The 26,011-nt window shown below is 46.3% G+C and overlaps 2 protein-coding genes across 11 annotated transcripts in view; both read right to left on the reverse strand.

Annotated features, from left to right (window-relative positions):
• Nucleotides 1–608: 608 nt before the first annotated feature.
• Nucleotides 609–5,156, reverse strand: LOC139556599 (transcriptional repressor protein YY1-like). 6 transcript variants are annotated; one of them, XR_011671145.1, is made up of 7 exons: nt 4,196–5,156; nt 2,931–3,093; nt 2,591–2,635; nt 2,299–2,359; nt 2,005–2,163; nt 1,432–1,725; nt 609–1,317 (listed from the first exon to the last, which is right to left on the reverse strand). XR_011671145.1 is itself a non-coding variant. In XM_071370750.1 (6 exons), exons 1-6 carry the CDS (start codon nt 4,737–4,739, stop codon nt 1,543–1,545), a joined length of 1,143 nt encoding a protein of 380 aa, XP_071226851.1. In that variant the 5' UTR covers nt 4,740–5,156; the 3' UTR covers nt 609–1,542. The 6 variants fall into 6 exon arrangements, 4 of the variants coding, with proteins under 4 accessions (XP_071226851.1, XP_071226850.1, XP_071226853.1 ...); XR_011671146.1 differs by lacking the exon at nt 2,591–2,635 and having other exon boundaries at nt 2,931–3,081; XM_071370750.1 differs by having other exon boundaries at nt 609–1,725; nt 2,931–3,081.
• Nucleotides 5,157–5,968: 812 nt separating this feature from the next.
• LOC139556600 (ena/VASP-like protein) overlaps nt 5,969–26,011 on the reverse strand; it is an 85,246-nt gene continuing 65,203 nt past the window's right edge. For 3 of the 5 annotated variants that reach the window (XM_071370757.1, XM_071370755.1, XM_071370753.1), the window contains exons 3-13: nt 22,933–23,110; nt 15,127–15,193; nt 12,265–12,329; nt 11,796–12,076; nt 11,251–11,357; nt 11,021–11,060; nt 10,853–10,907; nt 10,620–10,680; nt 7,732–7,792; nt 7,578–7,635; nt 5,969–7,073 (exon numbers count right to left, since the gene is read on the reverse strand). In XM_071370757.1, coding sequence (XP_071226858.1) covers nt 7,036–7,073; nt 7,578–7,635; nt 7,732–7,792; nt 10,620–10,680; nt 10,853–10,907; nt 11,021–11,060; nt 11,251–11,357; nt 11,796–12,076; nt 12,265–12,329; nt 15,127–15,193; nt 22,933–23,110 — 1,011 coding nt within the window. In that variant the 3' untranslated portion in view covers nt 5,969–7,035. The remainder of the gene's footprint in view (nt 7,074–7,577; nt 7,636–7,731; nt 7,793–10,619; nt 10,681–10,852; nt 10,908–11,020; nt 11,061–11,250; nt 11,358–11,795; nt 12,077–12,264; nt 12,330–15,126; nt 15,194–22,932; nt 23,111–26,011) is intronic. The other 2 variants (XM_071370756.1, XM_071370754.1) reach the window with 1 other exon arrangement.

Here is a 26,011-nt window from a genome sequence, read left to right on the forward strand (position 1 = left end):
TCCTTTCAGTTGTTTTAGCAAACCAACTGGTTTGTTGCTCTTCATGGATCAATATAACCAACACTTAATCAGATTACAAAATATAGAGTAGATACAAAAATAACAAAATACCACTAAATCACTATTTGCTTTTTGAAAGTCCTATATCTTGAAAACTTGATTGCTGACATGCAAAACATTTTGGGACTATTATCAGCAGTGGACCAATGAAAAAAAATTCCTAAATATAGTTGGAAGTGGAATGGGATTATTCCTTCAATCCCTATGCACTTGTGGAGATCTGAGGTGTTAGTATTATGCCAATAGCACCACCTTGCCCTTTGATAGGCTAGGTGGAAGTTTCACCATATTGCTTATACCAATAACTCAGATCTCTATTAGTGCTTAGGGGTCAATTTACAATTGAGCCCATGTCTCCAGTATTATGCAAGCAATGTTTTTCACCACACTTATGACAAACACTCCAGGCTCATGTCAGGGGATCTATTCACTAGGAAACAAACAGGGAGGGACCTACCTGAATGTAAAACAAACATTTTCATTGCAAATGCAACATTTTGGACTAACGATTACACCCCAGGCCTAGAAAAGGAATGAAAAGTAAAAAATGGATTTGGGATGACCGTTTTATTGTGGGCCATTGAAATACATGGGTGTAAATATCAACAAAGAAAGGTCATGGTTGACGGACGCCTGTACATTACATTCTAACAAAGAAACTGATGGTCACGCTGGCGATTTTCATTTGATGTGTTTCAGTATTCCAACAGAGACAGGCTCGCAGTGAATCAACGGTAGGGACACGTTTCTCTGCAAAGGGACAATCCATAAAAAAAGAAAGCAACTCATGACTAAAAGTTAAATTGGTTAACACTTTAAATCACACCTCTATCAAGGTCTACATCATTTCAATACAGCCATACAATACAAGTATACAAGATTATTTAATGGTTAGAAGGAATACAACCAAAAGTAGGGATGAATATGCAAACCAGAACTTTTTACAGAAAATACTATTTGAAGCGATGTGATGGTACAGTAAGTCTTGTCTGAGGGACCATCATATGGTAAGCGGATCTCAATAATAATCACAAATTGTCTTACTGAACATATCCCAAAATAAGTGTACAATATGCACACTTGGAGAAATAGAAAATTAAAAGCTATGCAGTAGATATGAACACCGGTCAGTGGAAATTCATTTAGTGGAAAAACAAACAGATTGCTCCCTCTCTCGCTCTTGCAGCTCCATTGTAGAAAGCATAGTCTCTGATGTTTGTCCATGAGTTCCATATTTCTGGCAACAACATGATGCCACTACGAAGGGAGGAGAGAGAGGGGGATGGGAGGAGGGTTTATTATTTTTCAAGAGTGCCGCTGTACTTTAGTCAGCCTATCCAACAGGAGAAGAAGGGGGGAGAATTTCAGTACCTTTTGAATTTCTTTAGTCTTTATTCTTCTCCCCCCCATTTATTTATTTCCTCAAAGGAAGTTGACGTGTGGTGTCATTGGGGGTGGGACTTGGGGCAGGTCGGAGGGCTCTCATTGGTTGTTTTTGGCTTTGGCGTGTGTGAGGATGTGAGACTTGAGGTTGGTTGACTGGGCAAACTTCTTATTGCAGCCGTCGAAGGGGCATACGTAGGGCCGGTCTCCGGTGTGGATACGAACGTGTGTGCGCAGGTTAAAGTCCAGCGAAAACCTCTTCCCACAGCCCTCAAAAGTACACTGCACACAGAAAGGAGACCATGGATGGACAACAAGAAACATTTATTAGGATATACAAATAAATAGTAAAAGTGTGAGCAATTAAATTCAGTGCTCAACATGCATTAGTCTTTTTGTGTCAATGTCCTAGCAAAATGTATGCAGACCCTCAATGCAAGTTAAGGGACTTATTTTAAATTTGTGAATAAACCCCACGGCAAAAATGTTACACTACAGTGTCAAACACAGAGTACTTGGGAGGGTTTCTCCTTTATGTGAGTGTGTGTCTGGGTATTGCACCTGGAAGGGTTTCTCCCCCGTGTGAACGAGTTGGTGGCGTTTGAGTTTAGAGCTCTCTACGAAGGCCTTGCCACACTCGGCACAGACGTGCACGCGAGGCCCGTGGGTGTGGAGATGCTTCCTCATCGCCGAGTTGTCCCTGAACATCTTAGTACAGCCCTGAGTGAGAGAGTTCCGTTATTGAGCCATGTAGGACGCCTTACGGTTCAATGGGGACCAAGAAAACGGTCAAGTCGGGCATAGACTGAGAAAGAGACCGGGTAGGAAAGATACGGTTGGAAACTGACTACTTACTTTATGAGGGCAGGCTATCGTCCTGGGAGCGTCATCTTCTTTTATCTTCCTCGGCTTCATCCTGAGAAAACATCAGATGTGGAGGTAACTTTCATCCTATTGCATTCACAGAAAACAGAACTCAAATAATGTTGCCCATATACAAAATCCAAGTAACCATGTTCAATTGCTAACCAAATAATATAAACCAGCACCCATGGAAGAGTTTCAGTATGGCTGAAACAGCCGGTTCCCTCCTTTCACTGTGTCCGGGTGCTCTGTGTCAGTGCGTGGGTTGAACTCTAGAACTTACCGCACTGGGCTTTGACCATAGGGACCCGCAGAGTTACTGAAGGGGCTAAGAACACAACATCCAAACGGGAGTCAGAAAGAGCTCATCACTCCCTTTAGGAAGGAGATTAGGCTATATACCTCCAACATCTACGACAGGAAAGATGCCACATCAAGTGCTACCTTCCAAGACTTGAGTAGCCAGGCTACACGAAGAGAGTCAAAAATCCTGGCATCTTGCTAAACACCACTTTCCAAGGTGTGCCACAATTATTTGTGTGTCAGAGCTTAGGCTATGTAATAGTTGTGTGTGTTTATTGTACATATCCTTGACGGACAGGTGAGGTTAGACAGACACTGACCTGGCGAACTCTGCCAGCTGTTTGGGGTCTGACAGGTCGATGCCAGGTATTCCTCCAGGGGGCAGCTTCTTCCCAGTCATGTATTCAGAGTAGTCCGGAGGGGAATTATCCCCAATGATCTGTTCTTCAACAACCGACTCATGGTCGATGTCTTTTTTGTCATCTAGGATACAATGCAGGGACTTAACCGAAAATAGCCTTACAAGACCGGGGTACACCATTGCAGTTTGAAAACAGTCATGTTAACAACAATACTGCAGCAATATTTCTAGACAGTGTAGCTAGTCTGGCTGTGTTATTACCAAAAGTAAATACAATGTATACAATCATGCATCACCTTGATCCCCCTGCACCGTTTCCCAGCCAACATAATTCCTAACCCTGATGGTAGTCGCATATTTTTTTTATTGTAGCCACATTATAATGGGTTTACTAGCACGCGAACGGGGGACTATAATTCTAATGTATCAATCATGCATAATCCAAATGCTATTAAACGTTGCTCATGCAATACTGGACAAGGCAAATTGTGTTGGTTCTTCGTTTTTAGGAACTTCTTACTGTGTTGGAAACTCGCTAGTTGTAACTTGTAGAACATTTGTTAACAGTAACAGAGCTAAAAATATATATATTTCTAAGCTAGCTAACGTTAGCTTTTTATGCAGACGAAATGTGTGTGCATCAATGCGTGGGCGTAGACTAGACATATTACTTATTTTGGCAAACAAATATATTTGTCCAGCCATTTAAATCTAACATAACTCAACTGGTGCTAAATTACAGTGTTATTGACCTAGATAATCACGGCTGCAGCAAGCTAATTGTCCGCATAGCCAACGTTAGCCAGCTAGCTAGTTAACCTAGTGGAAAATAGCTAGCTAGCTACGCCATCGCGGCCTACTCTCTAGAGCCAACAGCGCGCTTGCTCCCCCAACCGCCGCCATCTTCGCCCCGCCGCTCTATCGCCATTTTTTCGGGCCGCCATACTGGTTCTCGGGGAACATGGCGGCGCCCATCAACATCTAAAAACATGGCCTCCCTTCAAAACAAAAACATTTCAATCTAACCGACAGGCAATTCTGCACCGAAAACAACTAAAAGTGATCCCGACCGTGGCCTGGTGAACTACCCGAGGAAATAGACTGGTGCAGAAGGACAACGCCCTGCAACAAGGCCCCTTGCACAGGCTAACAACCAAGCACGAACAATGCCGGCAGCGAGATACAATTTTCGAATTGATAGATTACATAGAACCGACCACTTACCCGACGCCCACATTGTAACAGAGAATTCCCCCTCCAGAGTCTTTATTTGCACCTGCTTCTGTTCCCATTTTCTACCGCTTGCTTCTGCAGCACCCAAATAGCTCTTTTTCCCCGCTTTCTTGCCACTGCCGCCTCCCCCTCTCTTCATCCGACCCACCGAGCTTTTCCCGGCCACAGTTACCAGAGTCTGTTCGATGTACTCGTCTTCGACGCCGGGTGCTGGGACGGGGATGAGGATTTGATCATCGTAACTCCCGTCCGCATGCATATCCGAATCATCCCCGCCAACAACCTCCTCTCTTGTCTGCACTAGGATCACTTCTTGATGGTGGTGGTGGTGGATCGAATTCGGGTCGTCTGATGCCAGCGGCTGAAGTGCTATCATCGGCTGGTCGTCGTCATCATCATCGTCTTCTTCCCCGACCACCGTAGTCTCTATAGTCTCCACTGGTATCGTTTCCACCTCTATCTCGTGCAACTCCACTATTTCGGCCGGCATTTCCGAGCCGTCCGCCTCAATATACAGCGTATCGCCGGATGCCATGTTGAATTCCGCCAGCTTGCTTCTCACGCACCCTGTGCTGTGTTCGTTTGCCCAACAAACACACCCCCTGTTCCGGTTCTCTCTCTCTCTCTACGATAACACAAATAGCTATCTAACTCAATTCCGTCCCACACCACCAATTCCCGTCGCCACTATGCTCTAAAAAAATCACAAACATCGCGAGACTTCTGGAACAGGGTGTCTGGTGAGGGATATGTTTAGACCAAAAAATAAATTAATCACATATGAATTAATAAATGAATGGCTTGGTGAATATTTTTTAGGTTGCTAAAACATTAAGGGCCACAAAGACTTTGACCAACTCACTGCTATGCGTAATGCATCATAAGACTTAAATCGTTTTCTTAATGCAGAATATTACTATTTCATAGAGCAAGGTTTCCCAAACTCAGTCCTTGGGCGTGGAGTATGTTTGTTTTTTTGCCCTAGCACTACACAGCTGATTAAAATAATCAAAGCTTTATGATGAGTTGGTTATTTGAATCAGCTGTGTTATGATAGGGCAAAAAAAGAAAATATGAACTCAGGGGGGGCCCCAGAACCGACTTTGGGAAACCCTGGTAGAGGAGCGGCAACCTCAAATACCCACTGGTATTTGGCCCATCTAATCTTATAGATTTATTTCATACTGTTGCATATACTTCTTGAATATTACCCTACACATCCAAAGGGAAATACTGCAGTTGACTTATGTTTGTTGGGTTTTCTACAAATACACCTTTACTGTAAATTAGGTCACTCTATATACAGTAGCTGGTCTTTTACCTCTTTCCTAATCTGACCTCTAGATGGCGGTATATACATGGGGACAAAATCCTACAAAATCCACATTCTAGACAGTATATTGTATTGCCTCTTGTGGCGCAGTCATGTATCTGCAATACCTACCCTGCCTACTGACTGCAAGAGTATATTCTTATCGGGATCTCCTTTATGTAGAGAATCATTCAACCCTATACATTGCACTGCTCTAAATTAATCCCCAATGAATTCGCCCCATGATAGTATTATGTGTTGTTACATAGTAAAACTGAAAGGAACCGATTGACCAAAATATGTACATAGTCGCCCATAGTGTATGAATACATTGTCTGACTAGGTGAATACTTGAGAATGAACACTGAATCAAGCAGTTAATCAAGCACAACTAAAAATAAAAAAAAACAGACAAAACTCTCACAATCAGAGACCACTTCATTTATCCAAGACATTGTTCACAGTTTTATTTGAATTCATTTTTAATGTAGTGTGTGTCTTTAAAAAAATTTTAAACCAGGAAGCACTTGGTCATAAAAGTAAATAATAAAACAAACAATACTTATTCTTGCAGCCAATAGACATTTTTAACAACATCATCACAAATACTCTAGTGTATTGATGTTTTTCTATTCATAAGATTGCAATATCCAAAGAGCAACAGTTTATATACCACCCTCCCTTTCAGGTTAAAGACCTGTTTTTAAAAATCTTTCAGTCAGTGATTCCACACACACACACACACACACACACACACACACACACACACACACACACACACACACACACACACACACACACACACACACACACACACACACACACACAAAACTGTGTTGGCGAAAAGGATACAAAACTCTTCAAAAAAATCTCAAGGTCAGGTCATGAGAAAGAAATCCGTATGTGCTTATTATTGTATTTTAAAAACAAAACCAAAAGGGGGAAAAAATACAATATAAAACATAAAAGGCTGACATAAAATGATGTGTTATTATTATCATCATCCATATCATTATCATTATTATTTTGTCATTTTTACTATTGCATCACTAAAACTACTACTATTCATGTTCACACCATTACATCTACAATAATAAAAATAATAGTCATAATAATGACAATGGTAGTAATAATAACCCCAAACAACCTTTTTTTAAACAAAACAATAAACTCCTAAAAAAAAAACAAGAGGTTACTTCATTGAATTGAATAAATGTTGCCTTTAAGACTGGGAAAAGAACAGCAAACATGGGTTACCGATGGACAGATAGAAAGGAAAAAGAGAGAGAAAACCTAAACCAAAGAAACAGAGGAAAGCAGTGAGAGTGTCCATCCATCCTATTCCTCCAAACCAAACGTAACATTCCTGTGGTGTTACAGCAACATTGTTACGTTGCTACAACATCACAGCAATGTACAATAAATAAAAGGTCGTAGTTCGGGCCTTGATCCTCTCCTTGCTTCCTAACAGTAGTTGGCGTGGGGACGATGGTTCCAAAAGCTGGAGTTGCATGAAAGATTATGTCGTACTGATTCTGCTCAGTTCTTGTCTAATGGCTGGAAGAGAGAAGTGACACACAAGAGGAGTGTTACAGGCCATGTCATAGACATAAAAGGTGCTGTCAAAGCCCAATAATAGTATATTAGCATTATTAGTTTCAGTTTCTCTGTTTCTGATGCTCTCTGGTGGATAATACGTCTCACTTCTCCCTCTCTAACAATAACAAGTGTAACAGTATAACTTTAGTACGTCCCCTCGCCCCGACCTCGGGCGCGAACCAGGGACCCTCAGCACACATCAACAACTGACACCCACGAAGCGTCGTTACCCATCGCTCCACAAAAGCCGCGGCCCTTGCAGAGCAAGGGGAAACCCTACTTCAGTCTCAGAGCAAGTGACGTAACCGATTGAAATGCTATTAGCGCGTACCCGCTAACTAGCTAGCCATTTCACATCCGTTACACAAGCACATTTGATCAGTTATAAACGTATGTGTAGTTAAAACCACAGTCAATTTCCCACGGAGACATTCTCTGATGAGGTGAGTGAGGACGACGCACCGTCAATGATCTCATCCTTCACCTTGTGCAATTCACGAACGACTTCTTCCAAGATTTCCTGTTTCAAGTACAAAAAAAGTGAATCCTAACAGGTACAATACCTTTTCAGATTTACAAAGCGTATGTGCCACTGACTGATTCCAGGGCACCTTACCTGCTTCATTCTGTCAAAGTCTAAGGCGTCTGTGTCACTGCTACTCCCCACAGGTCGTACCCTGCAGAAAAGTAAAACACTCTCACACTTACACACTTCATAACATCACTGGTATTTCAATGTTTTTATTTGACGAATGCACAGAGAGCGAACATGCAAGAGAAAATTAAGTGCAAATATAAGGCATTAAATGTACAGAGGGAAACATGTACAGTCCTTTACACAGTTAAACAGGCAATCCCTTGATTCAAATCAAATCAAATTTTATTAGTCACATGCACCAAATATAACAGGTGTAGCCCTTATAGTGAAATGCTTACTTACGAGCCCCTAACCAACAATGCAGTTTTAAAAAATACGGATAAGAATAATAAATAAAAGTAACAAGTAATTAAAGAGCAGCAGTAAAATAACAATAGCGAGACTATATACAGGGGGGTACAGAGTCAATGTGCGGGGGCACCGGTTAGTTGAGGTAATATGTAAATGTTGGTAGAGTTATTAAAGTGACTATGCATAGATGACAACAGAGAGTAGCAGCGGTGTAAAAGAAGGAAAAGGCGGGGGGGCAATGCAATAAGTCTTGGTAGCCATTTGATTAGATGTTCAGGAGTCTTATGGCTTGGGGGTAGAAGCTGTTCAGAAGCCTCTTGGACCTAGACTTGGCGCTCCGGTACCGCTTGCCATGCGGTAGCAGAGAGAACAGTCTATGACGAGGGTGGCTGGAGTCTTTGACAATTTTTAGGGCCTTCCTCTGACACTGACTGGTATAGAGGTCCTGGATGGCTGGAAGCTTGGCCCCAGTGATGTACTGGGCCGTTCGCACTACCCTCTGTAGTGCCTTTGCAGTCGTAGGCCGAGCAGTTGCCATACCAGGCAGTGATGCAACCAGTCAGGATGCTCTCGATGGTGCAGCTGTAGAACTTTTTGAGGATCTGAGGACCCATGCCAAATCTTTTCAGTCTCCTGAGGGAGAAAGGGTTTTGTCGTGCCCTCTTCACGACTGTCTTGGTGTGCTTGGACCATGTTAGTTTGTTGATGATGTGGACACCAAGGTACTTGAAGCTCTCAACCTGCTCCACTGCAGCTCCGTCGATGAGAATGGGGGTGTGCTCGGTCCTCTTTTTCCTGTAGTCCACTATCATCTCTTTTGTTTTGATCACGTTGAGGGAGAGGTTGTTGTCCTGGCACCACACGGCCAGGTCTCTGACCTCCTCCCTATAGGCTGTCTTGTCGTTGTCGGAAATCAGGCCTACCACTGTTGTGTCATCGGCAAACTTAATGATGGTGTTGGAGTCGTGTCTGACCGTGCGGACATGAGTGAACAGGGAGTACAGGAGGGGACTGAGCACACACCACTGAGGGGCCCCTGTGTTAAGGTTCAGCATGGCGGATGTGTTATTACCTACCCTTTCCACCTGGGGGCGGCCCGTCAGGAAGTCCAGGATCCAGTTGCAGAGGGAGGTGTTTAGTCCCAGGGTCTTTAGCTTATTATTGAGCTTTGAGGGCAATATGGTGTTGAATGCTGAGCTGTGGTCAATGAATAGCATTCTCACATAGGTGTTCCTTTTGTCCTGGTGGGAAAGGGCAGTGTGGAGTGCAATGCAGATTGCATCATCTGTTGATCTGTTGGGGCGGTATGCAAATTGGAGTGGGTCTTGGGTTTCTGGGATAATGGTGTTGATGTGAACCATGACCAGCCTTTCAAAGCACTTCATGGCTACAGACGTGAGTGCTACGGGTCTGTAGTCATTTAGGCAGGTTACCTTAGTGTTCTTGGGCACAGGCACTATGGTGGTCTGCTTAAAACATGTTGGTATTACAGACTCGGACAGGGAGAGGTTGAAAATGTCAGTGAAGACACTTGCCAGTTGATCAGTGCATGCTCGCAGTACACGTCCTGGTAATCCGTCTGGCCCTGTGGCCTTGTGAATGTTGACCTGTTTAAAGGTCTTACTCACATCGACTGCGGAGAGTATGATCACACATTAGTCCGGAACAGCTGGTGCACTCATGCATGTTTCAGTGTTATTTGCCTCGACGCGAGCATAGAAGTAGTTTAGCTCGTCTGGTAGGCTCGTGTCACTGGGCAGCTCTCGGCTGTGCTTCCCTTTTTAGTCTGTAACGGTTAGCAAGCCCTGCCACATCCGACGAGTGTCAGAGGCGGTGTAGTACGATTCGATCTTAGTCCTGTATTGACGCTTTGCCTGTTTGATGGTTCTTCGGAGGGCATAGAGGGATTTCTTATAAGCTTCCGGGTTAGATGTTCCGTTCCTTGAAAGCGGCAGTTCTAGCCTTTAGCTCAGTGCGGATGTTGCCTGTAATCCATGGCTTCTGGTTGGGGTATGTACGTACGGTCACTGTGGGGACGACGTCATCGATGCACTTATTGATGAAGCCAGTGACTGATGTGGTGTACTCCTCAATGCCATCGGAGGAATCCCGGAACATATTCCAGTCTGTGCTAGCAAAACAGTCCTGTAGCTTAGCATCTGCTTCATCTGACCACTTTTTTTATTGATCTAGTCACTGGTGCTTCCTGCTTTAATTTTGCTTGTAATCAGGAATCAGGAGGGTAGAATTATTGTCAGATTTTCCAAATGGAGGGCGAGGGACAGCTTTGTATGCGTCTCTGTATGTGGAGTAAAGGTGGTCCAGAGTTTTTTTCCCTCTGGTTGCACATTTAACATGCTGATAGGAATTTGGTAAAACGGATTTAAGTTTCCCTGCATTAAAGTCCCCAGCCACTAGGAGCGCCGCCTCTGGGTGAGCGTTTTCTCTTTTGCTTATGGCCGTATACAGCTCCTTCAATGCTGTCTTAGTGCCAGCGTCGTTGATTAATTATTAGATGTATGTTGGCAGACTGACTGAGTCCCTCAGGTTCTCACCTTGATACCAGTGATGACCTCTCGGCAGAGTTGGCTCTGTCCCATGGCTTCTTCCCTCCATCTGAGAGGGCAGGAGAAGAGAAGACAGGGGTCAGGTGAAGAAAAACATTACCTAAACATGTCAATTGTATTATTTCAATATAGTTTATATTGTGTTGTTCTTGTGTAGTACAGCATATATTGTGTTGTATTTGTACTGTATATATTGTATATAGTGTGTATGACTGTAGTACCTGTGGCGTTTTGTCCACCCCTGGTGCTGGGTGAAGGGGATCCGTTCGGGTTATCCTGAAAGACAACAGGAGGAAAATGTTGAGGTCAACTAAGGAGAAGTGAGCCATACATTTAATGATGAAAAGAGTCATATGTCACTGTTGTATCATCAGTTAAGCATCACTCACGTTTTGGCTGTCTTCAGGCTTCTCTGACGCTGCTTTCCTTCTGGGGGCAAGAAGAAGCCTCAAGTCAGACCCTCATTCAGTTTGATATCAAAGTAGCACATTCAATATGGCTGCCGGCGCACTCCACATATGACAGGAAATGATGTTGAATAGAAATGCCTGTTGTGGTGGTTTTAACAATGCTCTGAATAGGAATGTCTGTTCTAGTGTTTCTAACTCTATGCTCTGACCTCCGCGCCAGCAGAGCGTTCATCTCCTCCATCAGTCCTCCGCTGCCGCCACTCGTCCTGTTGGCATCGTTTTTGGCCCCCGATCCTGAAGAGTTAGAGTCCTCAGGCTGGCGAGAGAAGGAAGACACACACACACACCGTATGTTAGGTGAGGATAGAACGAAGTGTGTGTGACGTCACCTAGTTGTAAGAGGCGGAGCACAAGTTAATGGTCTGAAGGGGCTTCCTTTCCTAGTTCAGCTCCACTGATATGAAAGAGCTGGGCTTGGTGAACATTGTGCTTTCACCCATCCTCTGTTATGAGATCAGTGCAGATGAAGGACCGAAGAAGAGGAGGAGGAGAGGTCTTTAGACTTTTGAGATACAGGTATGTTTGCCTGGGCCTTGATGTCACTTCTATAAAGCTCATTACATCTTCATAAACCCTCATAGGATGCTCTTACATCCCCATGTCTATGAAGGTATTGATAGATTGTCTGAGAGGGTAAGTCCATGTACTATTTTATGTTTATGTAACGTGGTGATTAGTGTGATTGGCATCTCACTCTATTGACGCGGCGCAGTTTGGCTCCAGCGATCATGGCGGCGAGTCCCGTCGGGGCGGGAGCCTCCTCACCCTGTCCCCCTCCACCCATGGGCAGCGGAGGAGGCAGGGGGGGCGGGGGAGCCCCTGCCGAGGGGGGAGGGGGCCCGGGAGGGGGAGGAGGCATAGGGGCACCCAGGGAGGGGGGGCCTCCACCTAAAGAGGAGCCCATGGACATGGGGGGCGGCATGGAGGCTGGGGGGGCTACAGAGAGCACACCGGGATGGCCTGGGAAAGGAGAGCCTGGTGAAATTGAGAGAGGCAGAGAGAAAGAGAAGAGAGGAAATAAGACATTGTTTATAGTGTCACAGTGTCTGACTTTGAAAGGGAATATGCACTCACATCAGGCCCTTGAGCCTGTAAAGACGACCTTCACTTTAAAAACATTTCCATTTCACTGTTCGGTAGGTTGAGTTGAGCGGTTTCCTCACCTGGGTTCGAGGATCGTCGTTCCCTCTCCATGTGGGCCTGCATCTGCTGTTGCTCCATCATCTGCCTGGGGAGACAGCAGACACACAGTCAGTCAGTCAGCCCACCTCCATTTTATGCCTGTCATAGCACAGTCAGTGAGATAGGCAGAAAGCCTTAGAGCCCTATTGCCCTGTAGAGCAGGGACATTTGACAAACAGCCAGCAGTCCTTCAATTGTATTTATAAACTGGGTGGTTCGAGCCCTGAATGCAGAGTGGCTGAAAGATATGGTATAGCAGACCGTATACCACGGGTAACCAGTTTATAATAGCAATAAGGTACCTTGGGGGTTTGGTATCCATAAGAACAGCCCTTAGGCGTGGTATATTGGCCATATACCACACCCCCTCGGGCCTTATTGCTTAAATGCACCACAGTCAGTTAGCCTACAGTCCTACTGCTCTACAGTTCTCCAGCTGTCCAAGGTCTGGTAAAATGCCGGCATGTGGTGGTATACACTGAGAGTACAAAACATTAGGAACACCTTCCTAATATTGAGTTGCACCCCTTTTTGCCCTCAGAACAGCCTCAATTCGCTGGAGCATGGACTACAAGGTGTCGAAAGCGTTCCACAGGGATGCTGGCCCATGAAGACTCCAAAACTTCCCACAGTTGTGTCAAGTTGGCTGGATGTCCTTCGGGTGGTGGACCATTCTTGATACATGTCTGAAAAACCCAGCAGCGTTGCCGTTCTTGACACACTCAAACTGGTGCGCCTGGCACCTACTCCCACACCCCGTTCAAAGGCACTTTTCTATCTCTTGTCTTGCCCATTCACCCTCTGAATGGCACACGTACACAATCCATGTCTACAATTGTCTCAAGGCTTAAAAATCCGTCTTTAACGTGTCTCATCCCCTTCATCTACACTGATTGAAGTGGATTTAACAAGTGACATCAATAAGGGATCATAGATTTCATCTGGATTCACCTGGTCAGTCTATGTCATGGAAAAAGCAGGTGTTCCTAATGTTTTGCACACACAGTGTACGTATCCTGTATGTCTGCCTATGTGCAGTAATCAAATCAAATCCAATCTTATGTGCAGTACATGGACAAGTAGCGCTATTAACCTCCATGACAAGAGAGATACTCTCCCTGCTGTTCACTATGCTGCAGGCTTTATGAGATGATCCCCCATTTCTTCTTCTCACGCCCACCTCTCTCTTCCCCCGTTCTCTCCTTCTTCACCCACTCTCTATCTCCCCTCCCTCTCTTCACCCTCTCCCCCTCTGATGTGAGACACATTTGATAGAGCTCTGGGCAGAGAGACACCGAAAGACATATTAGAGACACATATTTCCCCCAGATTACACAGACCCACAAATAATACAAAATAAAATACAATTTTGATAAACTCCCATATCTGTTAGGTGAAATACCATCACAGCAGCATGATTTGTGACCTGTTGCCACAAGAAAAGGACAACCAGTGAAGCACAAACACCCTTGTAAATACAACCCATTATTTAGTTGTATTTATTTTCCCTTTTGTACTTCAACTATTTGCACATTGTTACAACTCTGTACATCGCCATAATATAACATTTTAAATGTCTCTATTCTCTTGAAACTTTTGTGAGTGTAATGTTTACTGTTCATTTCTGATTCTTTATTTCACTTTTGCTTAGTATCTATTTCACTTGCTTTGGCAATGTAAACACATGTTTCCCATGCCAATAAAGCCCTTTGAAGTGAATTGAGATTGAATTGACAACAGACAGAGAAAGAGAGCGAAAGAGCACACAGAGAGGAAGTGGAATTTTCCAGCTGTGTGTAATGTTGGAGAGGAGATGTGCTGACCCAGCAGCCACAGGCCTGGGAGATACACACTGACTGTTACCACTGGAGGGGGCTCCACACACACACACACACACACACACACACACACACACACACACACACACACACACACACACACACACACACACACACACACACACACACACACACACACACACACACACACACACACACACACACACACACACACACATCTGATATTTTGATCTCCACACGACACAGAGCTGCAGTGCAATCCTGACTTTTACCACTAGTGAGCGCCTCAGGGGTGTCCTCTCCACTGAGAGGTCATCACATATCCATAATGCAATCGTATTTGTTTTGTTTCTGCTTTGGCATTTGGAATTGAGATGAAATGATAAGCGGAGCAGAAATAGCTCAGGCAACAAAGGGCTTGTGTAATTCCCTGGGGGCGTAGAGACAGAGATAGATAGCAGAAACAGCTCGAGTTACTGTACCTCTCTGAATAGGTGCTATGGTGCAATCGAATAGTCCTGGAGCATAATCTCAAGCACAAATCTGCTATTAACATCTATTCTCCACAATCTGCCGCGACCATGATTTAGCACAAATAAGCGCTTCCTGTGTTTAGCTGTCATTATAACTCTATCATTCTCTTTCCCTCTTTTACTCGCTCTCTCTGTCAGACTCTCTGAAACTCTCTCTCCTTCCTGTATGTTAATCCCGTGAGGAGACAGAGGGAGAGAGAAAACAGAGGGAGGAGAGGAATAAAAGGTTGATGAGGACAGATGTCTGGCTGGGGGTCATGTGGCCAGGGCTGCTGCCTGTTCGCAGACTGAGTCCTGCGTGACAGACCGTTCTCTATTGTGCAGTCTTTGCTGACAGACTCGCAGACAACACAGTGTGTTTACCGCTCTAATCCTGTCGTCGGGAAACATCTCTGGGAAGTTCGGTGAATGTTGTGTGAACGTTGTTTCAGTGTTTTGTGACCGTTGTGTGGCTGTTATGTCAACGCTGTGTCTTGTTGCGTGGTTGTTGCGGAGTACCTCGATGCCTCACCTTGCTCTCTGCACCTCCATCTCGTCTGTAGTGGGCCCATTCTGGACTGGGCGCGGGACCACCGGGCCTGGAAGGAGAGGAGGGAAGGAAGGGAGAGAGAGACGGGGAGAAAAGACAAGAGATATTTATTACCTATTGTTTGTACGGTTTACTTTATTGTTGGTGTTCGGCGAGAGAGAGAGAGAGAGAGAGAGAGAGAGAGAGAGAGAGAGAGAGAGAGAGAGAGAGAGAGAGAGAGAGAGAGAGAGAGAGAGAGAGAGAGAGAGAGAGAGAGAGAGAGAGAGAGAGAGAGAATCCCAGTGTGTGTCTTATCTACCTGAAAGGTGAGAGGCGTAGACCACTCCCACCTGCATCACAGCTGTCACTCACTCTCTCTTACATCACAAACACATACTCCTGTTACATAGTAGTCTCGTAAATATGACCCTAGGCAACAGCAGTGACTTTCTTCTTACCTTCGATAATAATAAAATACAAAAATCTTGCGTTTAGTGAAGGTAGTTGATACAAACTACCCAGCAGACTTGGAACATTCCCAGAACATTAAACAAATGTTCTGGGAACGTTCACATGACCACTTTTGGTTTGCTGGGTATCCATTTGCAAAATGCACTCATTAAAAATAACCTCGGTGATCTCCATCTTGCTAATTAGATAAGATTCCCATGAAGTTCTAGTTAGTGTTTTTATAATAAAATATATACGACATATCCTTGGAATGTTCTCCTAACATTCACTAAAATGTTGTGCACCACATCTGTAACAACCACCACAGAACATTCCCCAAACGTTGTCATTAGGTTTCCAGGTAAGGTAATAACACAATGTACCAGTCATGTTTTCCCGCCAAACCAAAATTGGTTCTGCGAAAGTTCCCATAACATTCCTTAGGTTGCGGCAAATGTTCTCATCACACAAAAATTGTCCAGTTATGTTAATGATTATACTGTTACCACAACCAAATGAAACATTCTGGGAACCTTTAAAGAACAGACAAAAAGTGTTCTGGGAACGTTCTTGTAACATCAGGTGAATGTTTTTTTTGCACCCTAAAAGAAACATTGTAGAATCATCTGCACAACTGGACATGTTATGTGTTTTGGAAAAATATATTTTGTGATGTCCCCACAATGTTCCCACCAGACTGTTTCCAAAACCTAATGAAACATTCTGGGTAACCTTCACAGAACAAATGAAATGTGTTCTAGGAACATTCTTGCAACATCAGGCGAATGTTTTATACAAACGTTCTATAATCCTCAGCATGACTGGACAGTCTTATGAGGACATTCGACGCGACCTAACAAATGTTCTGGGAACGTTCACATGATCACTTTTGGTTTGCTGGGTATCCATTTGCAAAATGCACTCATTAAAAATAACCTCGGTGATCTCCATCTTGCTAGCTACTATTTAGCCTTTTATTCAAACCGATACAGCGGTGACGTAGTTTCTCTATGCCAAACTGACATTTTGTTTCATAAAGACGTGTTGAGCCGGAACATTGAAACATTGTGGGAGGCAGCCTGGACGCCTAGAGAGACTAGTTACATAGCCCAAGCTTTGCCTGTGTGACTTTACAAAAAGAGAGAGGCCCTCACAGTGGTACCAGTTTGACTGGCAATGTGGGGGTCCTGAACCAAAGGTATTCCTCAAGGCTTGGAGTTTGACACATTACTTATGACCTACGATCTCATATGTCGTTCACTACTGCCGGAAGTGTCTCCATAGCAACCGGTGATTGGTTAGAGAGGATGTTGATGGCTGTGGTTGGTCGAGTTACAGCCGGTGTTCCAAAATAACACACAACAACAAAGCAACCGGACTCACGATCTCACACAATCGCTCACGATCTCTGGACAGTCACTCTCCATACTGCTCCATACTGCTACCTCATCTCTTATTAATTAGTTATTAATTAGTTATCACACACACACACACACACACACACACACACACACACACACACACACACACACACACACACACACACACACACACACACACACACACACACACACACACACACACACACACACACTTTGACAACAAAAAGCAAGTACTCAACAGTTTACATCCTAACACAACCATCCACATACTGAAAATCCACTACAGGGAACACACCATAACATACCAACAATATTCACAACACAACACACATAATCCCAGTATCCACAACAACCCAACAGCTATCTAATATCATTCAGCACCCACATAACACACACACACACACACACACACACACACACACACACACACACACACACACACACACACACACACACACACACACACACACACACACACACACACACACACACACACACACACACACACACACACACACTACTAGTAGTCACAGCACCAAACAGATCTTGCCCAACAAACGCACCTCAAACCCAATCAAAATGAAATGAATGTCCACAAACTACTAATATATCCACAACGCTCAGTCACCTGAAAACACCTCTCGCTCTCTTTCTCTCTCAAACACACACACCATGCCACAATCTTAACACATTTACACACATTCTATGTCACGATTATAACACAGACATACATACACACAATCCAGTAAGAGTGTGAGAGACAGCCAGCAGCAGTACCTACAGGACATATTGAAGAGGACGAATCGGCTGTGGCAGACACAGAGGCACTGACAGACCCACTCTCTGCTCACCATAGCTCGCCCTGAGCCCTCCTCTTCCTCCATCTCTCTCCTCCTCCTCTGTCTCGCTCACCTGTCCAGGTATCTCTCCTGCCTCGCCCACACCCATCCCCCTCCTACCCCTCTCGTCTCCAGTGTCATCTCTAGTAATCCACACCTCTAGGCAGCAGCAGGAGAGCGTGTGCCGGGTAGTTCACCTTTAACGAGGCCCTCCGTCTTCCAGAAGCCTGGTCACTGAGAGACTGGCCAGGTGGCTCCATAGACATACATACAGTAGACACACGCAGGCCATTGAGATCAGTGAGGCCCGTCTGCACCAGGCCTCCGGAACACCAGGGGGCAGACGTGAGGTGCTGTGAGGAGTGGTAAGGGGCCTGAGGTGCTGTGAGGCTCAGGCCTAATCCCAAATCAACCCGTACACCATAGCCACTACACCGACGCCTAATCCCGACACCATGGCCTACTCCATAGGCACTTGTTTAGACCCGAGAGGATTGAATAGGTGTATCCAATAAGGCCTAACCCTGTTTGCTGCGCATGAGTGTTCAGTGTGTGTGTGTGTGTTGGTTTGTATAAGTCTCTCCAAGAACTGCAGAAGAGAGGGTGTCTAACCCTTGACATTATGGCGTCTGCTGAGCACACACACAGAGAGAGAGAGACACACACACACACACACACACACACACACACACATAGGCTTACCGTTGTCTGTGTGTGTGTGTGTGGGGGGGGGGGGGGGGTCTGTGACACTCGGAGACAGAGCAGAGAGCAGAGGGGTGGTGGTGTATCTTCTGTCACTGGACCCTCTTTGTTCCCAGTCTGCGTGTGTCACGCCCCCTGACCTTAGAGAGCCGTTTTATTTCTCTAGTTGGTTCGGTCAGGGTGTGATGTGGGGTGGGCATTCTATGTTTTGTTTTCTATGTTTCTTTATTTCTATGTTTTGGCCAGGTATGGTTCTCAATCAGGGACAGCTGTCTATCGTTGTCTCTGATTGGGAATCATACTTAGGTAGCCCTTTTCACTCCTTTCAGTGTGGGTAGTTATCTTCTGTTAGTGGCACTTAGCCCTGTTAGCTTCACGGTTGTTTTCTTCGTTTGTTAATTGTTGGCGTCATTTTTCTAAAATAAAAGGAATATGTACGCTCACCACGCTGCACTTTGGTCCACTTCTTTTGACGGCCGTGACAGTGTGTTTGTGTTTGTGTGTGTATTCCGCAAAAGAAAAGCGGAGCACTTGAAGACTGGGCCACGGGGACAACTCCTCAATGACTCATTTTAATTAACAGAGAGGAGGAGAGCAGAGAAAACACACAGTTACTGTGAGGACTGGGGAGGAGGACTCCACTGCCTCATTCTCTCTGTATCATTCTATTTATATCTCTCTCTCTCTCTCTCTCTCACTCTCTCTGTATAGCTGTGTCTCTCCATCTCCATCTCTCTCTCGCTCTTTTTCTCTCTCTCTCTCCCCCTCTATCATTCTCTCTCTATCGCTCTCTCTCCCTCTCTCTCTGTCATTATCTCTCTATCACTCTCTCTGTATAGCTGTCTCTCCATCTCTCTCTCTCTCTCGCTCTCTTTCTCTCTCTCTCTCTCTGTCATTCTCTCTCTCTCTATCACTCTCTCTCCCCCTCTATCATTCTCTCTCTATCACTCTCTCTCCCCCTCTATCATTCTCTCTCTATCACTCTCTCTCTCTGTCATTCTCTCTCCCCCTCTATCATTCTCTCTCTATCGCTCTCTCTCTCTCCCTCTCTCTGTCATTATCTCTCTATCACTCTTTCTCCCCCTCTATCATTCTCTCTCTATCACTCTTTCTCCCCCTCTCTCCGTCATTATCTCTCTATCGCTCTCTCTCCCCCTCTCTCCGTCATTCTCTCTCTATCGCTCTCTCTCCCCCTCTCTCCGTCATTCTCTCTATTGCTCTCTCTCCCTCTCTCTGTCATTATCTCTATCACTCTTTCTCCCCCTCTATCATTCTCTCTCTATCACTCTTTCTCCCCCTCTCTCTGTCATTATCTCTCTATCGCTCTCTCTCCACCTCTCTCCGTCATTCTCTCTCTATCGCTCTCTCTCCCCTCTCTCTGTCATTCTCTCTCTATCACTCTTTCTCCCCCTCTATCATTCTCTCTCTATCGCTCTCTCTCTCCCTCTCTCCAGCATTCTCTCTCTATCACTCTTTCTCCCCCTCTATCATTCTCTCTCTATCGCTCTCTCTCCCCCTCTCTCTGTCATTATCTCTCTATCGCTCTCTCTCCCCCTCTCTCCGTCATTCTCTCTCTATCGCTCTCTCTCCCCCTCTCTCCAGCATTCTCTCTCTATCACTCTCTCTCCCCCTCTCTCCGTCATTCTCTCTATATCGCTCTCTCTCCCCTCTCTCTGTCATTCTCTCTCTATCACTCTTTCTCCCCCTCTATCATTCTCTCTCTATCACTCTTTCTCCCCCTCTATCATTCTCTCTCTATCGCTCTCTCTCCCCCTCTATCATTCTCTCTATATCGCTCTCTCTCCCCTCTCTCTGTCATTCTCTCTCTATCACTCTTTCTCCCCCTCTATCATTCTCTCTCTATCGCTCTCTCTCCCCCTCTATCATTCTCTCTCTATCGCTCTCTCCCTCCCTCTCTCCAGCATTCTCTCTCTATCGCTCTTTCTCCCCCTTTCTCTGTCATTATCTCTCTATCGCTCTCTCTCCCCCTCTCTCCATCATTCTCTCTCTATCACTCTTTCTCCCCCTCTATCATTCTCTCTCTATCGCTCTCTCTCCCCCTCTCTCTGTCATTATCTCTCTATCGCTCTCTCTTCCCCTCTCTCCGTCATTCTCTCTCTATCACTCTTTCTCCCCCTCTATCATTCTCTCTATCGCTCTCTCTCCCCCTCTATCATTCTCTCTCTATCGCTCTCTCTCCCCCTCTCTCCAGCATTCTCTCTCTATCGCTCTCTCTCCCCCTCTCTCTGTCATTATCTCTCTATCACTCTCTCTCCGTCATTCTCTCTCTATCGCTCTCTCTCCCCCTCTCTCCGTCATTCTCTCTCTATCGCTCTCTCTCCCCCTCTCTCTGTCCCAGGAGATTATGACACTGCAGTGTGTATGACTGTGCCCGCAGTGTGTGTGTGTGTGTGTTTGTTTGTTAAAGTGTACAGTGCACTGAAGGTGTGTGTGTTTATGAGGGTGTGTGCGTAAATAGGTTAATCTGAGTCCAAAGGGGGAAATTAAGGTCATCATCTTTAAAGCAAATTAACTCTTTCACCACCGGGGTGAGTTTTGGGGTTCAGCGTGAGGTGATAATCTTAGCCTGACGCCTCTTGATACATTACAACAGGAGCAAAGCATGTGGATATAAAACAAGTTAGAATGGCTATGTTGCCATGTTATGTATCCTGTACTGGGTTCCAGTTACACATTGCCTCTTGGCGCCGTTGCACTGTCAATGGCTCCGTCTATGCCTTGCAATGTATGTGCTCATTTGGCTCTATGCCACGGTTTCAACGTCCACGTGTGAAGTTGTGGAGCGCGAGAAATGCAAAGCCAATTCCTGTAAAAGGCCATAGAGAGAGTGAACTGAGTGACCCTGCTGTGGGTGACCATGGAGAGAACCTGGGGCGCAACTAATATTTTCTCGGATAAACACTCCAAACAGCCTACCCGACCGCTCAGAGGCGTCCGCATGGTCCTAAAGCACACCGCTTCCTCGTTTTGTATCACATTCCAATGATAAAACTGGGGGGGGACAAAAATGCAATTTCAGAATGTAGGGGGGCATGTCCCCCCCCATCCCCAGTGATAGTTGTGCCCCTGGAAGGAACTATGAGGTTGTGGAGGAACTCTAACAGAATGACAGTAAATATGGACTGACAGACAGACAGCCCCAGCACTCTGACTCACCTGCATTATTCAAACTGCAGTAGAAAAACTAACCTGTCTACATCCTTTTTCTGCCTCTCAGCCCCTTCATCATTTTAGGGTTAAGTCCATTTTCAAATCAGTCCATTCAGTCGAAGTGGATTGAAATTCCAATCGGAAAATTGGGTCATTGAAAGTAAGTGCCACCCGCTCATACCTCAGATTGACTGAATTGAAATGGCATTGACTTCACCTTCATGACAGACTCCCTTTCCCCCCTTGCCATAATTAATGAGATTTACAGTATATAGGGTATAGATGTAGAATCTTAATTTGAGCCAGTTTGCTACGGCAGGAAAATAATCCTGCAGCAAGAGGACATGTGAATTATTATGTGGATTATAATTAATGGAACATTTTTGTAGAGGTTGATACATTTTTCGTCAGGGTAAATCAAACCTGACACTTTAAAGTGGGAATTACAAACTTTAGAAGCCTTTTTAAAATCTTGAATACACTGCCGTGCAGGAAAATTCTCAGCAACAACAGAGTGATCAAATTAAGATCCTACATCTGTAGGGCTTTCCCAATTCATGTTGTCTATTCACGCCCCCCCAATCTGCCTGTTGTTGCCCACTGTCACCCCGATTGGGGTTAAAGACCTATTAACACCCTGAGCCTCACAGACACACACTGGGCTTGACTCACAGCGGCTACACACACACACACACACACACACACACACACACACACACACACACACACACACACACACACACACACACACACACACACACACACACACACACACACATACACATGCACGCACCCAGGATGCACACATCGACATGCAAACACACACACACACACACACACACACACACAGGTTAAAACTTATGGGTCTCACAACACATGACAGTCGGTCAGGCAGGCTCTTTGTGTGGTTGGCTGTAAATGTGTGTGTGTGTGTGTGTGTGTGTGTGTGTGTGTGTGTGTGTGTGTGTGTGTGTGTGTGTGTGTGTGTGTGTGTGTGTGTGTGTGTGTGTGTGTGTGTGTGTGTGTTCGGGTGTGTGTGTCTGTGTGTCTGTGAGCCAAACTGCTTCTTTATTATTGTTAATCCGGTCTCTAGTGACCTTAGATACACTGGTCCATCTGTCAGTGTCAAACTCCATAGGCTTTATCTCGTTAGCACGTTACAGTTTAAAAACAGAACACATCTGATCAGCCAACTGCAAGTTAATAATAGTAGACGTGAGCACACACACCCACCCCATCGCCCTTACACACTCTCTCTCTCTCACCTCCGTCCTGAGTGCTGAGGACATTGAGAGCGAACAGCATGGCATTGGAGAAGGTGGTAGCTTCCTCCTTGCTGGCGAAGTTGAGTCCGTAGACCTGACGGGCATCACGCCACTGGTGGAAGGTTGGCGTGGCCTGGTTATACTTCAGACCCTTCACTATGGAGTAGTTGATTACCACCTAGAGAGGAGAGATGGAGAGGTGGAGAGATGGCGAGATGGAGAGGTGGAGATGTGGTGAGATGGAGAGATGGTGAGGTGGAGATGTGGTGAGGTGGTGAGATGGAGAGATGGAGATGTGGTGAGGCGGTGAGATGGTGAGGTGGAGATGTGGTGAGGTGGTGAGATGGTGAGGTGGTAAGGTGGTGAGATGGAGAGATGGTGAGGCGGTGAGATGGTGAGGTGGAGATGTGGTGAGGTGGTGAGATGGAGAGATGGAGATGTGGTGAGGCGGTGAGATGGTGAGGTGGAGATGTGGTGAGGTGGTGAGATGGTGAGGTGGTAAGGTGGTGAGATGGAGAGATGGTGAGGCGGTGAGATGGTGAGGTGGAGATGTGGTGAGATGGAGAGATGGTGAGGTGGAGATGTGGTGAGGTGGTGAGATGGTGAGGTGGTGAGATGGAGAGGTGGAGATGTGGTGAGATGGAGAGATGGAGATGTGGTGAGGTGGTGAGATGGTGAGGTGATGAGATGGTGAGGTGGTGAGATGTGGTGAGTTGGTGAGATGGAGATGTGGTGAGATGGTGAGGTGATGAGATGGTGAGGTGGTGAGATGTGGTGAGGTGGTGAGGTGGTGAGATGGAGGTGTGGTGAGGTGGGGAGATGGTGAGGTGATGAGATGGTGAGATGGTGAGATGTGGTGAGGTGGTGAGATGGTGAGATGGAGATGTGGTGAGGTGGTGAGATGGTGAGGTGATGAGATGGTGAGGTGGTGAGATGGAGAGGTGGAGATGTGGTGAGATGGTGAGATGGTGAGATGGTGAGGTGGTGAAATGGAGAGGTGGAGAGGTGAAAAGGAGGAGAGGTGGTCAGGTGGAGAGGTGGAGAGGTGGTGAGGTGGTGAGGTGGAGAGGTGGAGAGGTGGTGAGGTGGAGAGATGGAAAGGAGGAGAGGTGGAAAGGAGGAGAGGTGGAAAGGAGGAGAGATGGAAAGGAGGAGAGGTGGAAAGGAGGAGAGTTGGAAAGGAGGAGAGATGGAGAGGTGGAGAGATGGAAAGGAGGAGAGATGGAGATATGGAAAGGAGGAGAGATGGAGAGATGGAAAGGAGGAGAGGTGGAGGAGGAGGATGGAGAGGAGGTGGAGAGGTGGAAAGGAGGAGAGATGGAGAGATGGAAAGGAGGAGAGGTGGAAAGGAGGAGAGATGGAGAGATGGAAAGGAGGAGAGGTGGAAAGGAGGAGAGATGGAGAGATGGAAAGGAGGAGAGATGGAGAGATGGAAAGGAGGAGAGGTGGAAAGGAGGAGAGATGGAGAGATGGAAAGGAGGAGAGATGGAGAGATGGAAAGGAGGAGAGATGGAAAGGAGGAGAGGTGGAAAGGAGGAGAGGTGGAAAGGAGGAGAGATGGAAAGGAGGAGAGATGGAAAGGAGGAGAGATGGAAAGGAGGAGAGGTGGAAAGGAGGAGAGATGGAGAGGTGGAGAGGTGGAGAGGTGGAAAGGAGGAGAGGAGGAGAGGTGGAAAGGAGGAGAGGTGGAGAGATGGAGAGGTGGAGAGATGGAGTGATGGAGAGGTGGAAAGGAGGAGAGGTGGAAAGGAGGAGAGATGGAGAGATGGAGGGATGGAGAGGTGGAAAGGAGGAGAGGTGGAAAGGAGGAGAGATGGAAAGGATGAGAGGTGGAAAGGAGGAGAGATGGAGAGATGGAAAGGAGGAGAGGATGAGAGGTGGAAAGGAGGAGAGGTGGAGAGATGGAGAGGTGGAGAGGTGGAGAGATGGAGAGGAGGAGAGATGGAGAGATGGAAAGGAGGAGAGGAGGAGAGGTGGAGAGATGGAGAGGTGGAGAGATGGAGAGGTGGAGAGGTGGAGAGGAGGAGAGATGGAGAGGAGGAAAGGAGGAGAGGTGGAAAGGAGGAGAGGTGGAGAGATGGAAAGGAGGAGAGGTGGAAAGGAGGAGAGATGGAGATGGAAAGGAGGAGAGATGGAGAGATGGAAAGGAGGAGAGATGGAAAGGAGGAGAGGTGGAAAGGAGGAGAGGTGGAAAGGAGGAGAGATGGAGAGATGGAAAGGAGGAGAGATGGAGAGATGGAAAGGAGGAGAGGTGGAAAGGAGGAGAGATGGAGAGATGGAAAGGAGGAGAGATGGAGAGATGGAAAGGAGGAGAGATGGAAAGGAGGAGAGGTGGAAAGGAGGAGAGGTGGAAAGGAGGAGAGGTGGAAAGGAGGAGAGATGGAAAGGAGGAGAGATGGAAAGGAGGAGAGGTGGAAAGGAGGAGAGATGGAGAGGTGGAGAGGTGGAGAGGTGGAGAGGTGGAAAGGAGGAGAGGAGGAGAGGTGGAAAGGAGGAGAGGTGGAGAGATGGAGAGGTGGAGAGATGGAGTGATGGAGAGGTGGAAAGGAGGAGAGGTGGAAAGGAGGAGAGATGGAGAGATGGAGTGATGGAGAGGTGGAAAGGAGGAGAGGTGGAAAGGAGGAGAGATGGAGAGATGGAAAGGATGAGAGGTGGAAAGGAGGAGAGATGGAGAGATGGAAAGGAGGAGAGGATGAGAGGTGGAAAGGAGGAGAGGTGGAGAGATGGAGAGGTGGAGAGGTGGAGAGATGGAGAGGAGGAAAGGAGGAGAGATGGAGAGATGGAAAGGAGGAGAGGAGGAGAGATGGAGAGGTGGAGAGATGGAGAGGTGGAGAGGTGGAGAGGAGGAGAGATGGAGAGGAGGAAAGGAGGAGAGGTGGAAAGGAGGAGAGATGGAGAGATGGAAAGGAGGAGAGGTGGAAAGGAGGAGAGATGGAGATGGAAAGGAGGAGAGGTGGAAAGGAGGAGAGATGGAGAGATGGAACGGAGGAGAGGAGGAGAGGTGGAAAGGAGGAGAGGTGGAGAGATGGAGAGGTGGAGAGATGGAGTGATGGAGAGGTGGAAAGGAGGAGAGGTGGAA

The sequence above is a fragment of the Salvelinus alpinus genome, chromosome 27 (genome assembly GCF_045679555.1).
Source record: "Salvelinus alpinus chromosome 27, SLU_Salpinus.1, whole genome shotgun sequence".
Taxonomy (NCBI): Eukaryota; Metazoa; Chordata; class Actinopteri; order Salmoniformes; family Salmonidae; genus Salvelinus; species Salvelinus alpinus.

Bases quoted from the DNA above. Each gene is read 5' to 3' on its own strand.
- LOC139556599 (XM_071370749.1), bottom strand. From the start codon at position 4,739: ATGGCATCCGGCGATACGCTGTATATTGAGGCGGACGGCTCGGAAATG. The intron at 3,094-4,195 runs GTAAGTGGTCGG...ATTGTATCCTAG, and splicing joins TGTTACAATGTGGGCGTCGG to ATGACAAAAAAGACATCGAC. The intron at 2,360-2,590 runs GTAAGTTCTAGA...ATGTTTTCTCAG, and splicing joins TATGGTCAAAGCCCAGTGCG to GATGAAGCCGAGGAAGATAA.